General features: G+C 43.2%; 1 protein-coding gene across 2 annotated transcripts in view; it reads left to right on the top strand.

Annotated features, from left to right (window-relative positions):
• The window catches only part of tex2 (testis expressed 2), a 159,208-nt gene extending 139,264 nt beyond the window's left edge, over positions 1 to 19,944 (top strand). For both annotated transcript variants that reach the window (XM_034191025.1, XM_034191026.1), the window contains exons 11-12: positions 393 to 513; positions 19,101 to 19,944. In XM_034191025.1, coding sequence (XP_034046916.1) covers positions 393 to 513; positions 19,101 to 19,250 — 271 coding nt within the window. In that variant the 3' untranslated portion in view covers positions 19,251 to 19,944. The remainder of the gene's footprint in view (positions 1 to 392; positions 514 to 19,100) is intronic.
• Positions 19,945 to 22,250: the final 2,306 nt, after the last annotated feature.

Raw genomic sequence — 22,250 nt, 5'->3', positions numbered from 1 at the left:
TATTTTGCATCTAACATTGATTGGTCTACATATAGCACCCTGGCAAACCTTCCACCCTAGTACACACAGTAAATATTATCTTTCAAATGTGGGGTTGCAAAAGGCTGTATGTATTATGGTTTATGAGTATTAAGCATCCTCCCCTCATATGTATGTATCAGTTAATGTATGTCCAGTGCATCCGGAAAGTTAGCAAATTTATTTATTTATTTTTGCAGAAATCAAAAAAAAAAAAAAAAAAAAATCACATTGTCATTATAGAATTTTGAGGAAAAATGAATTTCATCCATTTTGGAATATGGATGTGACATAACAAAATGTGGAAAAAGTGAAGTGCTGCAAATACTTTTTTGTGATACTTTGTAAACATCAAATGTTCTCTTGGTATTTAGGTATGGTTTTCGGAGCCCCCCTCACCTGGAACTGAAAGCTCGACCTAAACTTGGCGAGAGAGAAGTCACCCTCGGTCATGTGACGGAGTGGATTGAGAAGAAACTGGATCAGGAGTTTCAGGTACATGATGAGAAATAGAAGAATGCACAAACTGAAAACCAACCAGGTCTTTTAGGGACATCTTTGGGATTTATTTATGGTTTGCCACATAAGTCTAATCAGCATTCCTGTGGCTCTGGCCCTCATCATAATTATAGAGCTGTAGTCAGATGAGCACCCAGAGGCTGAGCCTCAAACGACGGCCCTGTCAGGTCGAGCACGGAGCTACATTTATCCTCCTCAAGAGCTTATTATTATGTGCTTTTGATGCGTACTTGTAGCCATGGACAAGCATGAAGATTAGATGTCACATGAACAGTTCAACAATGATGAATATGTTCCACTGTGGGTTCTTTGTACAGTAAAATTTTTTTGAAGAAATAAATAATATATTTCCCAAAGCAAAAGTAAAGCTAATAAAATGAGGCAGTTTACTCAAATCTAACAAAGATGTAACCAGTAAAGTTCCAGGATGGTGAAGTTGTCTGGGAATGGGGGAGGGTGTACACCGGGGTCATAGTCATCAGTGGTGTGAGAGTGAAGAAAGCTATTACCTGTAATATCTTTTTTTTTAATTAACAAAAACAAACATTTGCATCACGTGAAGCAGTCCTGTTGGCTACCCCAGTCCACAGAGTAAATAAAGTCTTTTAATCTGACCTGCTGTGTTCTTTCAGCTGGATTCATCATCACAGCCTGATGAAAACTGTTATCCACATAAGACAGCCTTATTTTGGAAGATGACATCTGGAAATACTTTAATTCCTTATAGTGGAAATTGCTTATGAATAAATGCAGTATTTTTAAAGAAGTCCCTTTATGTTATAATACAGGGATCCGGGGGCATTTCTCAGCCTGAGCCAAAGGAAGCCACCACTTTGTTCCACCACCAACAAGAAGTAAAAATCACTTATTTTAAAAGCTGAAAGTCCTTTATGCAGTTATTTTAGTAGTATCACAGCGCTCCATTTATTCACTGTCAGCATTCACCACAGCCATCCGTTGTGTTTTCAGCATTTTGCTAGCGACGAAAATAAATCCCATTAATGATCCACCAAGACAAAAAAAAAAGTTAAATGACACTGTTAACAACAACGTCATTCATTATGAGCTGCTTAGCCTAGAGAGGCAGGGCTATGGGATAATCGTTTCAGAAAAGTTCCGTACATTCACTGTTGTGCTGACGTGACTGAACCTGGCCTGAACCCGAGCATCATTTGGAAACATTTGTCTGTCAGGCCCGGGTTGGGTATCCACACACTACAGGACTATTTTCATAGTAGAAATGACGACACAACCAATTTTATAGTGCAAGTAATCTCATAGGTAGTATATAGTTGTAGCTGCCAACGTCCGGGTCCGCACTGGCCGTAAGTGGGATGCCCAGGCTGAAGTTGCCAAGACAATAAGCAGGCTGCAGCACAAAGAAATAATCGGCCGAGTGCAAGTAGGGAGAGCTGGCCTTGGATATGGAGAAGCCCCAAAGTTCTGGTCAAAGGCAACTAGGAAAGAGAGGAAGGAGCTGATTGTGGCTGAGGTGACAGGTATGGAGAGTGATCGTCTCAAGATCAAGGCCATTGCTCAGGGACGCCAGGGGGAATGGACTACATGGGAGTGCGTGGTTGGAAAAACCATTAATGCGGCTGACCTATGGAAGATCCAGCAGGCTAGGCTCAGCTTTCTGGTGAGAGCCACATATGACTCCCTCCCCTGCCCACAGAATCTAGAACTCTGGTTGAGCAAAGAGGAATGCTGCCCTCTCTGTGGCACCAGGAGTGCAAGCCTCAACCATATCCTGTCAGGCTGCAAGACTGCACTCTCTCAAGGACGCTACAGATGGCGGCATGATCAGGTTCTTAGAAAGCTGGCGGAGGTCCTAGAGGGGCAGAGGCAGGAGGCAAGCAAAAGGCACCCTTCACTAAGGGACCGGCACATTGACTTTGTTCATGAAGGGGAGACAGGAGCAAAGACCACTCTGTAGGCTCCTCGGAGGCTTCCACAGTCATCACTGCTTGCGACCCAGGACTGCAATATGAGAGTCGACCTGGGCAGGAAGCTGCAGTTTCCTGCCAAGATCATCACCACTAGCCTGCGTCCAGATATTGTGCTGTGGTCCAGCAGCACCAAGACAGTGCTTCTCATAGTCCCATGGGAAGCAGGCGTGGAGGCGGCATGGGAGCGGAAGAGGATCAAATACTCTGACCTTGCAGAAGAGTGCAGGGAGGCAGGCTGGAGGACCACTATTTACACTGTGGAGGTTGGCTGCCGTGGCTTCGTTGGAACATCAGTCATCCACCTCCTGAGGGAGGTGGGTGTGTGCGGGGCAGGTCTCCGAAAAGCAATGAAAGACCTGGCAGAGGAGGCGGAGAGAAGTAGCTTTTGGCTTTGGCTCAAAAGGAGGGATACATGCTGGGGCAAAACCTAGCTCAAGGGCAGGCTGCAGGGGGCGTCTGGGAGACGTCACTGCCCCGCCACCAGGGGATGTTCCGGGTTCAAAGGGGCGAAACATCAAGGCTCGGTGGTACCCGGCTGACGACCCTGCAGCAGGCCAACCCATAGGCACTGGAGGAGGTGCGTTAGGGAGCATATACCATAGCAGGCGAACACCTACCTGTGATCATGTACTGCTTAGCCTAGAGAGGCAGGGCTATGGGATAATCATTCAGAAAAGTTAAGTACATTCACTGTTGTGCTGACGTGACTGAACCTGACCTGAACCCGAGCATCATTTGGAAACATTTGTCTGTTAGGCCCGGGTTGGGTAGCCACACACTACAGGACTATTTTCATAGTAGAAATGATGACACAACTAATTTTATAGTGCAAGTAATTGTCGTGGCTCGTCTTTAGTCTTCTCAGGATGTCGTCTTTTAGATAACACAAACTAATTGCAAGTGATATGCTAGAAAAGGACACAACACTTTAGAATAATTCAGCCTTAAGCAAGATAAAATGCACAGAGTTTTTAAGTTTATTTAAGCCTTTGACACAGAGCTTAGACAAACTGAGTCCTCTAGAGAGACTGAATATGACAACCGCGCTCGTCTATTTATTGGAGACCCGCGGGCATCGCTCCTCCTTCAACTTTTTTATTTATTTCATTCCCAAGACATGGTTTTCTATTGGAAGCGTCCTCTAGTGAACCCTAAGCAGGTGTTAGGCCATTATTTCAATGTGACAAACGCTCCCTTTAAAACGTGAAGGATTTACAACTGATTTTTTTAAAAGACCTTCAGCCACAGGTGCAGCTGGCCTGAGGCCCCCCCCGCACTATACTACTATACTCTTGGGTTGTTTACTGACAAGACATCTTCATTTGTGCATTGCAATAATAAAAAAGAAAAACACATCACTCGACTTACTGATAACTCTGGTGCGGATATGAATATCAGTGATACTTCACACGGTAAATATATTGAAGTGCAGGTGAACCTACATACTAAGGCACAAGGTGAGCAATTAGCCGGATTATATCAACGCAAGGTGACATTCAAACATTGAGTTTTGGTGTAATTCAAGGCACTTAAAATGGCCACATAAAACAAGTTACAGCAACTTCTTAATCATGGCAAAGTAAAGGCATTACATTGACATTAGTGCAACCAATCATCTTCTGGCATCTATTGTCTCACTCAACCAGAGGCTCCAACCCATTATACTTGGTTCTACATATTATTTTGTTAAAGAGTCACACATTTATTACTTAAATGCATCAAATAACCCCTACGTTACCACTATTTAGTCAACCAATCAAGAAACTATTCTAAGGTTAGCGCAGCTATATCTAGTTAAATGATAAACACAATAAATGGTTTCCCTTCATGTCCGTCCTTAAGTCATTTGCCTTAGTCAATCATATAATGGTTTTCATTATAGGCCATTTCTCAACATTCTTCACTTTGTTTTTCTTCTTTTTCAGCTTGTTTTCTAATGCCCTTTTTGGCCAGACGCCAAATTTAGGCGATGCATGTCTCTTGAGGCATGCTATAATTTAAGAAAAAGGGGTCCCTATGGTGCATCTTTACTACTAAATCTACAAACACGCCGTGTAAGGGTCCCCTTTTTATAACTTTGCAATGTGATATCTATGTGTATGCATTTAGCTTTATCTGTGTTACGCAGATGATGGTAAGGACAGACATTTACCCAACCTTCGTTACTAACATATATCCTTCTTTGTTTTTTTTTTTATTTACACTCAGATTTCTGAAACCAGTCCGTAATTCAAACTCACGAACCAAGGTCATCGTCCGTTTTCAGTGCCATTACGTCAGTCCGCGCTCCTCAGCATTTACTCAGCGTCTGAAGTTTTGGGAGAAGTTGGGGAATATGGGGAGGTTGGCCTTTCAGGGGTAGTGGGGGAAGGATCAGGAATTCTGGCTTTCAGACAGTCGTGCAGTTCTCTGATGGATCTTTCCAGCTCCTTGTGCTGCTTGGCCAGGTTGTACAGGGCCCCCAGAGAATTCTTGCCCACATTCAGGGTGGTGGTGGCCAGTCCTAGCTGCTCCCTTTCCATATGCTCCATCATGCTGGCTAGCATGTCCATACTAGACTGAAGACCACACAGTTGAGTATGGAGGCCCTCCTGAGCACAAGAGATGTTGGCATTGTCACGGTGTATCCTTAACAGGTATGCAGCTGTCTGACTCAGTTGTGGCATGATTTCCTCAAATAGCTCATGGGGAATGTGATTTGTGAGGGGCAGGAGCTGCTCCAAGGTTTTTGGAACAGACTCTTGTGGAAGACGAAGCTCTCGAACCAAGATTGCCATGTCCTGTGGGGTGACCATGACCAGATTAAGGTTGTGCAGTCCAGGGGACAGGAAGTACAAGGGGGAAGGCATTTCGTGTGTGGGGGGAGTATTGTTGATGTTGCACAGGCAAGTGGTTGGGACACTCTGGGCATTTAGCAGCCTGTACAAAGCTCCCCTCTGTCCTGGTGGGTGAGTTCGACTAAGGTCCACCCCTGCTGATCCTCCTCCAGAGGTACTGGGCTGATCAGAATATCTCTCCTGCCTTGGGGGTGGAAAGCTGGGGACAGGTCCTAGCAGTGAATTGGGTCTAGGATGCACTCGGGCGGTTGCTGCATATGGCCGACCTTGGCTGCCTCCCCTGGAGGGTATCGTTGCCACTGGCACATGTGACTGTCTCCATGGCATCTGCGGAAGGGGTGTGTTCCTGAGTCCAAAGGGTCCTTCAGGTGATGGTGGAGTCCTTGGGCCGACTCTTGCTGCAGGCAGATTCTGTGAAGCCGTCATCGCCAGGTGCTGGACGATGAAGATCCTTCTGTTGCCAACTGGTTTAGCTGCTGGATGGATGGCGGCTGTGGCGACCAATCATGTCTCGACCATCCCTCCTGTATATCCTCTTCTCCAAACAGTTCTGAGAGTCCAATCAGACTTGATAGAGGCAGATCAGGCATAGGTCCCTGATCAGGGGAGTCTGGTCTCTCAGCCATACTCCTGTGTCCTAGTAATATACATATACGTTCATTATTACAGCTCCATGTCATTCTTTCAGATATTGTCTATCCTATCCCTCATTTTTGTGGGTGCATGTGTGTGAATGTAAATGTGCGTGCATGTCTTCTTCCTCGTCTACAATATCACCAAGCACGGTCCATCCCAGTCCTCCCTATCTGGGGTGTACGCCACAATATTAGGGAGCTGGGGGCTGTCGGGGAGGATAATTGGTATTTCATCCATTTCCATATATTCTGGTTCTCTGTCTGTTTCGTTTGTGCTTTCTTCCAGGGCTCGGATGGCTAACAGTGGGAGCTGTCCTACTGTGGATGAAATCAATTTATTGACCAGAAATTTTATCAAGGGAATACCACAACATATTACCAGCAAGACCGCCACCCCTGTTAGTGCCAAGATTACACCTATCTGGTATAACCAGTCTTTCCATGATATCCACCCTCTCCTTAGAGTCCCAAACAGTGAAAATAGTGGGCCAATATTCATTCCATTCCCTACAATGTATCCAGAATCGTCAGTTTCATTTCTCCCTCCTATGGAGTTACTTAACAGTTCCTGTTGCATCTCCTCAAGTGTGATTAAGAGCTCTGTCAAATTTCCGTCTTCCCCTGTACGCATGGGAATAGCTGTGCAACATTCGGTGGCTTTGATCATAATACAAACTCCTTGTTCATCAGCCATCATCATCTCGATAGCTAATCTATTTTGCATTGTCATTAGCGAGGTGGCGTGCAGTTGTTCGGTTAAGGCTCCTACTGCTGCCAATGTCCAGTTCAGGTATCTTTGCTGATTATACCACAAGTAATTAATCCACTGCACCTCCTGGAACCTAGAACGGATTTTTGGAGTAACCCCGAACAGAGCCAATGCCCATCCCCATTTATCCGCGTCTTCATCTGCTTTAACTCTGCTACTGTCTATGGCTTCTAACTGTCGGGGTATCCCTTCTGGTATCCCGTTTCTTACTGTGATGTTGTAGTCTGTTTTAAACGTCATTATTCCTCTTTTCTTACGAAGTTTCTGTGGCATGGGTTGTATTGAATTTGGCATTTCAATTACTGTTATAGCTCCTGTGAGCATCACAGGAGCACAAAGGCCTTTCCAATTAGGGGACAGCGATGACAGGAGTTTCCTTCTTTGTCCGCATATCCAAAAGATGTCAGCTAAGGGTACCGTTCCCTTAGCTAAATTTGGAGTAGATACCCATGAAGCATGAGTGAGATTCAGTCCAATTACAGACCCCCCTGTGGCCGGTACTATTTGTTCACACTGTATGCCTGCTGCTGGCAGGGTGTGACAGACGGTAATGTTCCATGCTGTTTTGGCCGGTTTGTATTCTTGCTGCTTTTGCATACACTGTATATGGTGTTTTGGCTGGGTCGTCCCTACCTGCCAATCGCTTATGTATTGTGCTACTAAGCCTTTAGCTATACAGAATGGGTGTATCATCCCTTTCTCTATTTTAATCATAGGTGGAACGGTTCCTTCTGTACTTAGGGGCACTGGACAAAGTTTACTGTCGGCAGCATATTTTTCATCACCTACTGCCATTTTCATAACACATTGTGTATAGCATTCTGCTTGGTCTGAGTTATGTTGGGGACTCCTATAACAGTTGTTGATATCAGGTAGGGGTTTAGCCTGAGGTATCACACCTTTCCGGTGACAGGCTATGCAAGGCTTTTCACTGATCTGCCTAGCCGAAAATTTCAACCATTGGTAAAATAAATTGGTCTTCAACCCTTGTGTGCGGGCTAGGTCTGTACTGGGATCCCATCTCCCTAAGTGACTGCTTGTTTCTAGGCTTCTAATTGTCCTCTTTTTCCTTGGTTTGATTTTTACCCATTTTGTGGCTTCATGTACTGTAACAGTTACGTCTTGCTTGGTTTCCCTGCATCCTCTTTTATCACAAATTACCTCTATGTTGAGTGTTCCCTCCTCTTCACATTTGATGCTAATGGCTTCGCCTAATATGTAATCCCCCAGCTTTCCCTGTATTCCTATGTTCTTGTAGGCTTTTGATTTAATGTATACCAAATTATATGTTTTTCCTGTGTTTAGAATGCCTTGTTTAGCTGCTATTGCGGCCATGGCCACGGCACATTCCGTTGTATGTTTTGGATGTCTATTTTCTCCCATACTGACCACCAGTAGTATTGTCAATCCCTTGAATAATTCCTTAATCATTGCTCTGATGACTGTTGAGATGTGCTACTAGATGTGCTACTGAGTGAGCCGTCACTAGATGAGCTGTCACTAGGGATGTGTGGTGTATCTGTGCTTTGTCTGGGTTGTACTTCCTGTGGTTCTTCTGTCGGTAAATCTACTAAGTTGCTGTCCGAGTCTGATGTCTCCTGTGGCCTGTCTATCTGTCGGTCTGTATTTCTGTCTGTCTGTTGGCCTGCATCTCCAGTTGTTTCTGAGTCTGCATCTGAGTCTGTCACTGCTCTATCTGGCAGGGATCCACTACTCTCTGAAGCTGTGCGTCGTCTTTGTTCAATCAGTCTCTGTGAGCGCCTTGGCCGGTGTTCGCCTGGCTGCAGGGAGGTGTGGCCTTCCCTCGGTGCTTCTTCTGGCTGCAGGGAGGCGTGGCCGTCCCTCGGTGCTGCTGTAGGGTCTCTGGCTTCTCCTGCTTCCCCCCTTGGCCCGGCGGCTCTGCCAAGACGAGCTTGCCGAGGCCGCAGGGGCGCTGGGCCACCAACCCTACAGCAGTGGTTTAAATGAAACCAAGTGTCCTTACCGTCTACTTTGACTGCTGTACGTGAGGCAAGAATAACTTTAAAAGGACCTTCTCGGCGGGGCCTGTCCCACTTCTTTTTGAACACCTTGACGTAAACCAGATCACCAGGCTGGATGCTCTGATTTTCGAGTGGAATCTCTGCTTCTCTGTCTTCTGTAGCACCTTTGACCTGCAAAAAGATAGTTTTGTGTATTTGGGTTAACTGTCTCAGATAATTATGCCATTCGTCTTGTAGCTGCTCCAGCGATGGTCCTTCGTAGGGTCCTCTCAGGTATGGAATAGGCATCGGCCGACCTGTAAGAGCTTCAAATGGTGTCAAATGGGTTAGTCGGTTAGTTTGTGAGCGCATTGACAATAAAGCAAGCGGCAACGCATCCAGCCAGGTTAGTTTGCCATTGCTGTCTGCTATGATTTTTGCTAGTTTGTTCTTTAAAATGCCATTAGCCCGTTCCACCGCCCCATTTGATTGGGGGTGATAAACACACCCAAACTTCTGTTTGATACCCAATTGTTTGAATGTTTCTTGTGTAACCTTGGCTACAAAAGCCCTACCGTTGTCAGATGAGATAGTATCTGGAATGCCAAATCTTGGAAAGACATCTCGGCACAAGAATTTGGCTACCGTTTTATGGTCTTGATTTGCAGAGGCTACTGCCTCAATCCATCGGCTGAATCTGCATATCACTACCAAAACATATCTCATTCGTTTAACTCGATTTTCAGCTCCCATGTCTATGAAATCCATCATAAGATGTCTGAATGGCCCATCAGGGACCGGAATGTGGGCTAAAGGGGCTGTGAATGATTTCCGGACATTGTACTGTGCACATACCTCACACTCATTCAACAAACGGTCCACTGTAGCTGCCATATATGGTGACCACCAGACAGCTTTTAGTTTGTTCATAATTTGGACTCGCGAACAATGATCGGGTCCGTGGGCCCAAATGATTGCATGTCGTAATAAATTGGTGGGTAACACAAAATGTCCATGACTACTGCGACTTCTGCGCTTGTCCGCTGGCCCCTGACTACGTGTCTCAATAGCGCCTCGTTTAACCCACATTTGTTTTTCTTCTCCACTGGCCCTACTTTGAGCCACTATCAGTGCGTCAAGTGAAACCAGTGGGGCACAATCTTGGATGGTTAGCAGGGGAAACATATTTTCCCCTTGTACTCCTTTGCGAGCTGCGTCATCTGCTAGGTTGTTACCTTGAGCTATGATGTTATTATTCTTTTGATGACCTGCACATTTAATGATGGCTACCTCAGACGGTAACTGGAGAGCTTGTAACAGTTGGGAAATTGCTTCTCCATGAGTGACAGGGGTGCCATCTGCTCTCAGGAATCCCCTTTGTTTCCAAATGTTTGCATGTACATGACATACGCCATAAGCGTAGGCTGAGTCTGTGTAGATATTAACACGTTGATCTTTAGCTATCTGGCAAGCCATAGTTAAGGCTTTGATTTCTGCCAGTTGGGCTGAACAAGGCTGATCAATTCCTTGGGACTCCAGTAATTCAAAGGTCTCGCCATCCGTGTTTAGTTTAACAATCCCCATACCCGCATGCAATCCCGCGGCATCCCGAAAGCATGAGCCGTCCACGAACAGGGTTAGATCTGCATCTATGGCGTGATTATACAAATGTTCTCTGGCTCTCAAAAATTTCTCTGTCTCTGCCACACAGTTATGTGGAGTACCATCTAACGGTGTGGTCAATTTGGTGGCAGGATTCACCGTGTGACAACGTTGTATTGTTATTTCTGGGGCGGACAACACAACTTCATATCCAGTGCGTCTAGCTTGTGTTAAGACAAAACGTTGACTGGTTAGCAGGGCATGTAACTGATGCGACGTGTACAACGTTACTGCATGTCCCATGATTATGGATGATGCTTTTTGAAATGCAAAGGCAGCTGCTGCTAGACCCTGATAGCATGGTGGCAATCCTGTTTCAATGTTGTCAAGCTTTGTACTATAATAGGCCAATGGTTGTTTTCCTTCATTTGTTTCCTGCATTAGTACAGCACAAGCATAACCAGCTTTTTCAGTAACATACAAATGGAAAGGTTTCCCATAATCTGGGTTACCTAACGCGGGAGCAGATTGCATGTCTGTTTTTAGGGCCTCAAAAGCTCCCGTTGCCTGATCTGTCCAGACGAGGAGAGCTGCATTGCTTGTTTGCCCCACTGCTCTAATCATGGCACGCAAAGGTGCAGTTTTTATAGCATAATCACAAATCCACGGCCGACTGTACCCTGCCATCCCAAGGAATGAAAGCATCTGTCCCACTGTTTGGGGTTTGGGAGCCTTGATTATAGCCTCCACTTGGCTTGGGGCTATACATCGCGTGGTCCCACACAACTGTCTTCCCAAGTATTCTACTTGTTGTTTGCAGAACTGCAATTTGTCCTTACTTACTTTATGACCTCCATCTGCCAATGCATGCAATACAATTAATGAATCTTTTTCACACTGTTCTTGAGTCTCTGATGCAATAAGGAGATCATCCATATATTGCACCAATGTACTGGGTATGTCAAGGTGTTGTAAATCTTCAGCCAGGACTTTGTTAAAGATGGCTGGGGACAGGTTCAGTCCCTGAGGTAGCCGTGTATACGTTAGCTGTTGTCCCAGAAATGTGAATGCAAACAAATGTTGTGAGTCTGGGTGCACAGGCACACTGAAATAGGCTGAACACAGATCGATTACTGTGTACCATTTTGCTCCAGCAGGGATGCTTGATAGTATAGTATGCGGATCAGGTACTATAGGTGCATCCATTTCTATTATTGCATTGATAGGACGCAGATCATGTACCAGCCGATACTCTTTGGTATTGTTTTTAGGGATAGGGTAGATAGGAGTATTGCATGGGCTTGCAGTTTTTATTAAAACTCCAGCTGCCATTAGTCCCTTAATTACTGGTTTTATGCCTTCAATAGCCTGAGGTTTTAATGGATACTGCCTTTGGTGAGGCAGTTTTGCTCCCGGTTTTACTTTTATTTTTACTGGTAAGGCTGTTTTTACTAGTCCTACATCCGTTTTGCTTTTGGACCACACCACTGGTGGTATTTGCTCTAACAATTTCTCTTGTTGGGCCGATAACACCATCTGTCCCTCTGGTCTAGGATTGAGCTCCACTTTTTGAGCTATAGCCTCATCATTTACTTTTAAATTAATTCGTATAAACTGCTGGTCTTTTGACAGATGTACTTGTGGACTTTCCATGTTTTGCCATTCTTCAACTTCTGAGGCTGTCTTTACCATTGGACCTAGTTCATGGGATTCGTGCTTTTCAGAGACTAAAAGGGTCACATGAGGCGTGGCATTCGGCACTTGATGCCATTGTTGTTCAGCTGAAGTTAGCTTGACAGAAGCTGCGGCCCCTTGGGGGCCTAAATAAATTTCTGTGGTGGTTATGTGAAACAGCCGTTGATTCATCAATGCATCCCAGCAGCATGCATAGTTAGTTTGTTCTTGTTTGGCATTGAACATCAGGGTGACATGTAAAGGTAAACTAGGTGTACATACTGCTTCATAGTGTTGTTCTGCCCAGGGCTTCCATTTTTCCCATTCCAGTTGAAGATTTGAATTTTCTGGTTGTAACTTCAGCCAGTATACCATGGGTTGCACAGGTCGGACCTTGTTTTCCATGTCCATAAGCACCATAATGTTGGCGAGTGCTTCGTCAGGAAAGTGTATTTGCAGTCCTTGATGGGTGTTTGCCGTAGGGCCTGTGCTTGCCGACTCAGAAGGAACAGGGGTCATCATTGGTGCCTGGGTCTTTGTTTTTTCTTTCTTGACTTTGGTTAGCTCTCCCAACTGCATCTGCACCAATTTTTTCGTCAGGGATTTTGCTGCATCTTCTTCTTTTTGTTTTTCTTTCTTGTAGATTTCAAGATGGTGACAAATATGCTCAGAGTATAAAGCCCAATTCATTTTTGATAGTCCCACGACTCCATCTAGGGCTTTCTGAACCTCATCTGGTAGAGCCTTTTTTACAGTTATTTTAAACAGGATTTCAGTTGCTGGAGAATGGTTCCATGCATTTCCTGTTTCCTCCGCCCATCTCTTCTGGAATCGGTGCAGGAACTTCTTTGGGCACTCTTCAGGTGTCCACTCCTCATCATCCAATTTAGAGGGATCCAAGACGTCAGGGTACTTGTTGATTAGTGCCCATCATTTGTGTTAGTCCAACCTTTCCTGCTAATTCTTCAGTGTCATGTTTTCCCATGACATGCATTAGCAAGGCTTTTATGTCACCTAAAGACAAGGTTACCCCTGCAGTGCCCTCTTCTAAGGCAGTTATCCATCTCCCAGCTCCTTGGGTGATGTCTGGCAGCCTGTTGGCCAGCCCCACCATGTCTGTCCAGCTCCATGGGGTATACACATGATGACCATTTCTAACCACCAATGGGCATATGAGGTCTTCGTCCTCCTCTTCTTCTGTGGGGGCTCCATACTGTCTTCCAGATCGAGTGCGACTGACTGGTTCCAGGCAGTCCATCCAGTTGGTTATATTCTGTTCTAAAGCCGCTATGTCTTTGGCTACACATTGTTGTCTTTGCCTGAGTCGGGCCTCTTTTGCACTCTCAATGACAATCTCACCAGAAATTTTTTCGGGTGGGTGGCTGTATAATGTGATTCCCTTGATTGGGCGTCGATTGTTGTAATATTCTTCTTTCCTCGGCGTCCCTATGTCTTTGTATTCTTTCCTTCGCTAGCCGAAGCTGCTCAGCTAGTTCTTCATTATCTCTTCTGGCCAGATCCAGTGTGTCACAGAAGCTCTTGTGCCACTCTTCGGAGCCTCTATAGCCTGTGAAGGTCCAGTCAGCTGACTTATGGTGGGAGGGGACGGTTTTCAGTGGACCTCGATGTGCAGGCGGAGCCTTCAGGTCTCTCTCTTTATCCTCGTCTGCCTCCGTGTCACTGTTATTTGTGGCCCCCCCTGCTGGTCGTGGTGAGCGACCACCTACTTTCGGACTTGGAGACCTTGTACGATCCATTTGACAGACTGAGGACCTGTCTCCTTGTGGCTCTCGAGCTTTTAGTGTCAGTGTGAATTTGCCCTCCACATCCATGCCTTGGTCCTCTTCACGAGTTCCTAATACAAATTGTCCAGCTGTCTTTCCCATATCATGACGTTTATATGGGGGTGGCTCTGCTTCCCAGCTCGGTGCACTGGCTTTAGTGTCTTTGGATCTTTCCTCTGTCATTTTTTCTCTTTTCTGCTGTAGCCTCTGTGCTTCCTGCTTGAACAAGGCCAAAACTTCTTTTTCTTCAGTGCGTTTTTTGTTGTTATTCACGTTCTTCTGCTGATCTTTAATTTCTTTTTTCTGTATTTCTACCGCAACTGCTTCACACATCACCGGATCAAATGATCCCTCCAAAGGCCATTGCCTGCCCCCATGTGACCTTTTGTGCCACTTTCTCATACATTGGTTGGCCTTAGTGCGTTTTCCTGGATATTTTCTTAGTACTAAGTCTAGCGGGGTACTTTCCCGACCTTGACCTTGAGAGTTACCCATGTAACCCTGACAAACGCTATGTGAGGTGTTTCTATGGTGTTCTGGTAGTCCCTCAGGGGCTGTCCTGATCCAGACCAATAACTTGCTGGCTGTAACACCTGTTTTGTATTTTAAACCCTTAAAAAGATTAAATTTCCAACTGTTATGCCCGTCTTCTTTTTCTTTAACTAAATACGAAAATTTACCTGTTTCCCACCGAACCTTCCTTGGGACCACAGTCAGAGTCAACCTAGGAAACAGTTCTTCACCTGGATCGGTTGGCAGTGTTATTAAATGATTTAATGGTATGCTAAGTTCTTTATTAGGATCAGCACAAAGCAGCTCCAGCCATGGGGTTAAACCCTGATGCCACAGACGTCTTATCAGCAGCTCCCAATTAATTAGAGGGAATTGTTCTTTCTTGTGCTTCAGATTGATTACCTTAGTAATCTGCCATAATTTCTGATTGATCTCTTGTTCGTCCTGCCAATGTTCTGCTCCTACCCTGTCAAAATAGGTCCTTTCCAGCCAAAAATGTGTCCTGATTCCCTGGGTTTCGATGTCTCCGTCTGTCAAGTAATGTTCTGGGAGTATTATTTCATCATCACTTAAGTCTCCCATCAATGACTGTCCCAAGCATTGATCAGTCTGTCAGCTTTTTCACTATAATCTAAGCTTTAACTCTTTTGATTTATAACCAACTTTATTTATTTAATCCTCTTACAACCCTAACGCTTCCTAATGTCTTTGCTCCCGACTTTCTATTTTCCTTCTAATTTTTTAACTTTCTGCTTCTCGTCTTTTTCTGCTATGTTTGTTTATTAGTTTTCTTTCTTTGAAATAATATCTACCTTCTCTGTATTTACATAGCAGTCTCTTATCCTGTCTTTTTCTTCACTGTCTCTGTTTCACACTTTCCTCTCTGCCTGTCATGCTCCTCCCAAGTCCTTCTGTTGGGTCTAAACACCTCCTCCTCGTACTCTTTCACATTAATCTTGTATGTCAGCCAGCCTGCAAGCCCTCACAGCTTTACACAGATTACTCTCCACTCTCCCACACACCAATCTTCAAAAGCTTTATACACAAAAATTATTAAAAACAACTTTCTATATATCTCTATCTAGACTTCTGCCACTTTTCACTCCGCGGCTTTAAACAACCTTTTTATTCACTTAACACCAATGTGTTCTGTTTAAGCATGTATCTCTTCTTCACGTTAGACAGCTTCTCCGGCGCTGCCAGCAACTTCATATATTATTTTTTTACAAGCCCTCTTTGAGCGTACAATATTTCATTTACTTCTACGCCTTACCGCGCCTCGCGTGCGTATCCTGTGCTTAATATATTATTTTTCACCAGCTCCTCTCTGAGCATACAATATTTCATTTATTTCTACGCCTTACCGCGCCTCGCGTGCGTATCCTGTGCCTTTCTGCACTTTCTTCTACTTTTTTTTTTCACTTACTGAGCTCCTCGTGAGCTTAATGTGCCTTTGCACTGAAAATACTCTCTTTTTCTTTTCTTATAAAAAACTCATATTACTGTGTACTTAATTACTTAGTCTTCTCCCACGCCCCACAAGCGTGTATTTGGTGCCTTACTGCACTATTTTCTGCTTCATTAATTCTCATGTATTCTGCACTAACTCTTCATTCATTTTTTTATTTTTTTATAGTTTTTCTCTTTTCTTAAAAAATGACGTCCTTTATTGAGCTCTTTTACTTACTGTCAGCTGTGCTACTTTGCACTTTTCTCTTTAAATCTCTTTATCACGTACGGTATTTCTACTGCGCCCCCTCAGGTGCTTATCTTGTGCTTCCTCTGCACGTATTCTCTGTTAAACTCTTTTTCTCACTTATTTCACTTCAGTCTCTGTTAAACTCTTTAAATAACCTTGTATTACCTTGTATCTATTTGTCAGTATACTCCCCTAAATTAACCCCTACAGCGCATGCTATCAGCCGGCACGTTAGTAATGAATTTCAACACCAATTATTCCCCAAGCATCCAGGTTAATTCTCCACGCACTCTTTTCCGCACCAGAGTTCATGAACATTCCTGACCTTTCACTCACACAGACATTCTTTTTCCCGGGAACACACACACCTTCTGAGCATTTTATCTACAAGGCCTGATAATTTTCAGTCTTATCTTTTTTTGGTCTCTTATAAATTTTGGGTAAGAGGCAATTAAAAATATCACCTGTCAACTTGGGCGGAAATCCCGACTCACTCCTCCAGATCGTGCAGAAGTTATAAAAGGTTTCTGCTTACCTTTTAGTCGTGATCACTGTTATTTACGGTCTGGAGGGATGAGCTGGACTGCCCCAGGCTGCCGGAATGCCCCTGGACCCTCCTGGCTGGCTCGCCAAGTTCTGTCGTGGCTCGTCTTTAGTCTTCTCAGGATGTCGTCTTTTAGATAACACAAACTAATTGCAAGTGATATGCTAGAAAAGGACACAACACTTTAGAATAATTCAGCCTTAAGCAAGATAAAATGCACAGAGTTTTTAAGTTTATTTAAGCCTTTGACACAGAGCTTAGACAAACTGAGTCCTCTAGAGAGACTGAATATGACAACCGCGCTCGTCTATTTATTGGAGACCCGCGGGCATCGCTCCTCCTTCAACTTTTTTATTTATTTCATTCCCAAGACATGGTTTTCTATTGGAAGCGTCCTCTAGTGAACCCTAAGCAGGTGTTAGGCCATTATTTCAATGTGACAAACGCTCCCTTTAAAACGTGAAGGATTTACAACTGATTTTTTTAAAAGACCTTCAGCCACAGGTGCAGCTGGCCTGAGGCCCCCCCCGCACGTGGCCTCAGTCACACGTGCAGCTGGCCTGAGGCCCCTGCACGTGGCCTGCGGGAAAGCACCTAAAAGGCCTTGGAAAGCCCCTGACAGACTGAATGACTAATAGAGCCCTTTTGTTTGGGTTGAACACCTGCTAGTTCAACCAGAGGACATACAGTTCGGATCAGGACACTTGATAGTTCATCACAGTTCAAATATGGACCTAAAAATTCTTCTACATAATCTCATAGGTAGTATATAGTTGTAGCCCACTTTTTAGTTCATGAAAGTACACTTAGCCAAGGGACTTTAGTGTTTTTGAAGTCATTGGGATTTGATCCTGTGATCACAATCTCATCTCCATAACATTCTCTCCATCAGTAGACTCTTCTATAGCAATGGTGCTTGACCAGATGCCTAATGCTCAACCACCCAGTGTTCTTATTAAATTTGGGGACACGTCAAACAAGCCTCCCTTGTCATGCTTCAGTTGGTACATATGATTCAACAAGCGCAGTCATGTAGACCATTCAGTGCAGGACTTTGAAGTTCTGTTGGTTCAGCTACATTCTGAACCACCTCTAAAGCAGGTAGCTTAATAAGATAATGAGTTGGGCTACCGATATGTAGACCTGGGTTCCATTTCTGGTCATGTTACCTGTCTTTGTCAGAGTATAAGACACTTCTTCGTCATCCCAGCTGTAAATGGGTAGATTGCCTTGAGAAAGTAACCTGTGTGGGGATTGGCATCTCCTAGACTCTCATGCACTTCACGTGAGGGGTTTGAAGATGAGCACAGACACCAATGGGCCTCAGGGCCTGTATAGCACACTGTTAAACTGAACATTTTAATACAGTAATTAAGTTAATGTAACTCAAACTTTGAAAAAAGTTATAGTGACTCATTTCCATTAATTAAACTAACTCAAAAATGAATTGTCATAACAACTCAGTTCCTTTAAGTGCATTTAAAGTTTTGGGGCATTTAAGTGTTGGTGATGTATTTCCAGTGCATTCCATTCACTCATTTTAATTGAGTTTATGTAACGGAGACCAGCAGGTGGCGCTGTGCAGATGTAGTTAGTAAACCTCACTCCCAACAGCTCAAAAGAATTCTCTGGTCACAAGGCCAGAGCCCTGGGTTTTAGCCTTCTGGTTAGAGAGTCCGACTTCCATGCCGGAGATCGTGAGTTCATGTCCCGAGGGGAGCGAATGGGCAGAGTCGTAACAGCACAACGCAGAGTCAACAAGTAAAGCAAAGAATGCATCAAAAAATCTAATCCAAAATGTAATGCAATTTTTTTATGGAGAAATTTATGTCACTTTTTTTATTGAAAAACATAAACTAGATTTACATAAGTTGAATTAACTATAAATTGTTAAGTTACTAAAACTTTAACAATTAAATTTGTGAAAATTATTTTAAGTTGGCAAACTCAAATGGTTTAAGGCAATTGGTTTCCTCAAATGGTTTGAGTTCAACTAACTCATTGAGTTGAGTTAGTTGAGTTTTTTTTGTTTGTTTGTTTGTTTGTTTGTTTGTTTTTTACAGTGCACTTAAATTTTCTTTTCCATGAGGAAATTCTTGATGAAACCTGTTCCATGAGGGGAAAAAGTATAGTTTGCTGGACAGTGTCCAGACTCTGGGTGCAACAAGAAACTGTAAAACTGAACAATCACAATGTTCCAACCACATTGCAGAATGAGAAGTATGTTCCTTGTCATTTACTGTATCAACATTGCGATGCAACATGGTGGCCCACTCCCATGTGGGGCTCATCCTGAGCTTATGAAAACACACAGGTGTGTTAATGTAAGTAATTACACACCAATGAACAGATGGTTATGAATGCTTTAGTCCGTTCATGTTAATAAGCAAACCTAAATTATCCACACTGCAGCTTCAAATAATTCTAGGATGTTCAATGTGACAAATCAGATATAAATCATAAGCAGCAGTTTGTGTCCGTTAAAAACATGCAATAAACTGAATGTTCTGCTGCTTTCTTCATACGTTCACTAAAATCTTATTACATGATTTTGATAATGTGCTGTTTTTTTGTGTTTTTGTTTGTCCTTTTACAGAAAATATTTGTGATGCCAAACATGGATGATGTGTGGCTACCCATAATGCACTCTGCCATGGACACCCGTTCAAATGCCAACTTGGTTACTGTGACAAACGATGCCTTGAAGGACTCAGAACATTTGGAATCGGACGCGTCTGACATATAAAGACTGCTCATGTTTCAGACCATTTCGTCACGGTGCCAATATGACAGCGCAGCAGTGACCAGGACCAACTCAAACGTGTCAGTCACACTGCTGCACCAACTGCACGCCAGTGGAAGAGAACGGTGACCCCGTGATCGCCATCTAGCAAGAGTTTTGTGTGATATTAAACACTAAGGTTGGTTCTGTGATGGAACACACGGGGCGTGTTGAGGCATTTTCAAAATGTGACGAATAGCCATCTGATTCTGAAGAACCATAATACCTGTGATGTACAGCTGCGCCAAACCTTTGTTGTACAGTGTGTACTTTAGTGTAACCTTCCCAAATGAGTGCTTTATCGTTGACATTCACTGATTCTGAGGCTGCAGTTTAAACATTTCGTTGTGGTTCGTGAACAGGTTGTGATTTGCAGCAAACAAAAGACTCGTATCCAGTAACGCTGCCTGTGTCCGAGCTAATCTGGCTACACATTGAGTGACGGCGATGCTGTGGACACTGTTTGTTGTGCTTTTAGGAGGTTTGTTTGACCAATAATGAGTCTGCAAACACAGCAGCTCAACATGTTCCATCTCATGAACGTACAAATACATTTCTGTCTCCCTCGTGATATTGGGAACAACAGCTTTTTCTTGCCCATGCATAATTTTTTATGAAAATGTGGCTACACTTCCCAAATTTGTTACTTTAGCAAAAATAGGGGCATCTTTTTTTTTCTTTACTACAACAAGGCCATGCTATATCAATTTTGAGGAGTATAGCGATCAGCATGTCCGTCCGTCTGTCCGTTTTCACTTGTTAGCGCGATATCTCAAGAAGCAGTTGACCAATTTCATTCACATTTAGCATAAGGATGTACTTGGGTGATCCCCCAGCATTTTGTATTACTGATTTGTGGGGACCAGGGGGACATGTCATCTCCTGATGACTCTTGTTTTATGTAAAGTCAGGGTCCTGCGGATTTTTTAAAAGCAGTAGCATTTAATTTATTAATGTAAAAATAAGGCCTTAATTGGTTTTAAAATGTCTCAAAATTGTCTTTCAAAAGTCTTAAATGTCAAGACATGGGAAAGACTTTAATCATTCCGTGAAACCCTCTAGTATTGCTACCCATAGTGAGGCATGTTGATACATACAGTAGTGTTCAGAATAATAGTAGTGCTATGTGACTAAAAAGATTAATCCAGGTTTTGAGTGTATTTCTTATTGTTACATGGGAAACAAGGTACCAGTAGATTCTCACAAATCCAACAAGACCAAGCATTCATGATATGCACACTCTTAAGGCTATGAAATTGGGCTATTAGTAAAAAAAAAAAAAAAAAAAAAGTAGAAAGGGGAGTTTTCACAATAATAGTAGCATCTGCTATTGACGCTACAAACTCAAAACTATTATTTTCAAACTGCTTTTTTAGAAATCCTGTGAATCACTAAACTAGTATTTAGTTGTATAACCACAGTTTTTCATGATTTCTTCACATCTACGAGGCATTAATTTTGTTGGTTTGGAACCAAGATTTTGCTCGTTTACTAGTGTGCTTGGGGTCATTGTCTTGTTGAAACACCCATTTCAAGGGCATGTCCTCTTCAGCATAAGGCAACATGACCTCTTCAAGTATTTTGACATATCCAAACTGATCCATGATACCTGGTATGAGATATGTAGGCCCAACACCATAGTAGGAGAAACATGCCCATATCATGATGCTTGCACCACCATGCTTCACTGTCTTCACTGTGAACTGTGGCTTGAATTCAGAGTTTGGCGGTCGTCTCACAAACTGTCTGCGGCCCTTGGACCCAAAAAGAACAATTTTACTCTCATCAGTCCACAAAATATTCCTCCATTTCTCTTTAGGCCAGTTGATGTGTTCTTTGGCAAATTATAACCTCTTCTGTACGTCTTTTATTTAACAAGGGGACTTTGCAGGGGATTCTTTCAAATAACCTAGCTTCACACAGGTGTCTTCTAACTGTCACAGCACTTACAGGTAACTCCAGACTGTCTTTGATCATCCTGGAGCTGATCAGTGGGTGAGCCTTTGCCATTCTGGTTATTCTTCTATCCATTTTGATGGTTGTTTTCCATTTTCTTCCATGCGTCTCTGGGTTTTTTTTTTGTCCATTTTAAAGCATTGGAGATCATTGTAGATGAACAGCCTATAATGTTTTGCACCTGACTATAAGTTTTCCCCTCTCCAATCAACTTTTTAATCAAACTACGCTGTTCTTCTGAACAATGTCTTGAACGTCCCATTTTCCTCAGGCTTTCAAAGAGAAAAGCATGTTCAACAGGTGCTGGCTTCATCCTTAAATAGGGACACCTGATTCACACCTGTTTGTTCCACAAAATTGACAAACTCACTGACTGAATGCCACACTACTATTATTGTGAAAACCCCCTTTTCTACTTTTTTTTTTTTTACTAATAGCCCAATTTCATAGCCTTAAGAGTGTGTATATCATGAATGCTTGGTCTTGTTGGATTTGTGAGAATCTACTGGTACCTTGTTTCCCATGTAACAATAAGAAATATACTCAAAACCTGGATTAATCTTTTTAGTCACATAGCACTACTATTATTCTGAACACTACTGTACACGTACACACACACATATATATATATATATATATATATATGCACACACACGTTTCCAATTATTTTTTGTAATGTTGGTCTTAAATTTAATTCTGACTGAAATAAAAAAAGAAATTCTCAAATTTATCTTTCCTTAAGCTATTGGAACTCTGAAAATATGGCTTCATTTTCTCATGTTACTTAAAATATGAACGCACACAATTTACGAATTCATTTTCAAATTTTTCCTAAAACGTGGCCAAGCTTTGCAAATTGGGAGTGTTTTGAGAACCGATCCTAAATGCATACATTTATAGACTAAAGAATCAAATCCAGAACCGTAGCCTGGGACCAGCTGTAACTGGACAAAGTAGTTAGGTCTCGCAGGTATCTGGCATGAACATTTTAAACTTCTAGAAATTGTT

The sequence above is a fragment of the Thalassophryne amazonica genome, chromosome 16, assembly GCF_902500255.1.
Source record: "Thalassophryne amazonica chromosome 16, fThaAma1.1, whole genome shotgun sequence".
Taxonomy (NCBI): domain Eukaryota; kingdom Metazoa; phylum Chordata; class Actinopteri; order Batrachoidiformes; family Batrachoididae; genus Thalassophryne; species Thalassophryne amazonica.
The sequence above is the reverse complement of the archived record's forward strand: the minus strand, read 5'-3'. Positions and strand labels throughout refer to the sequence as shown.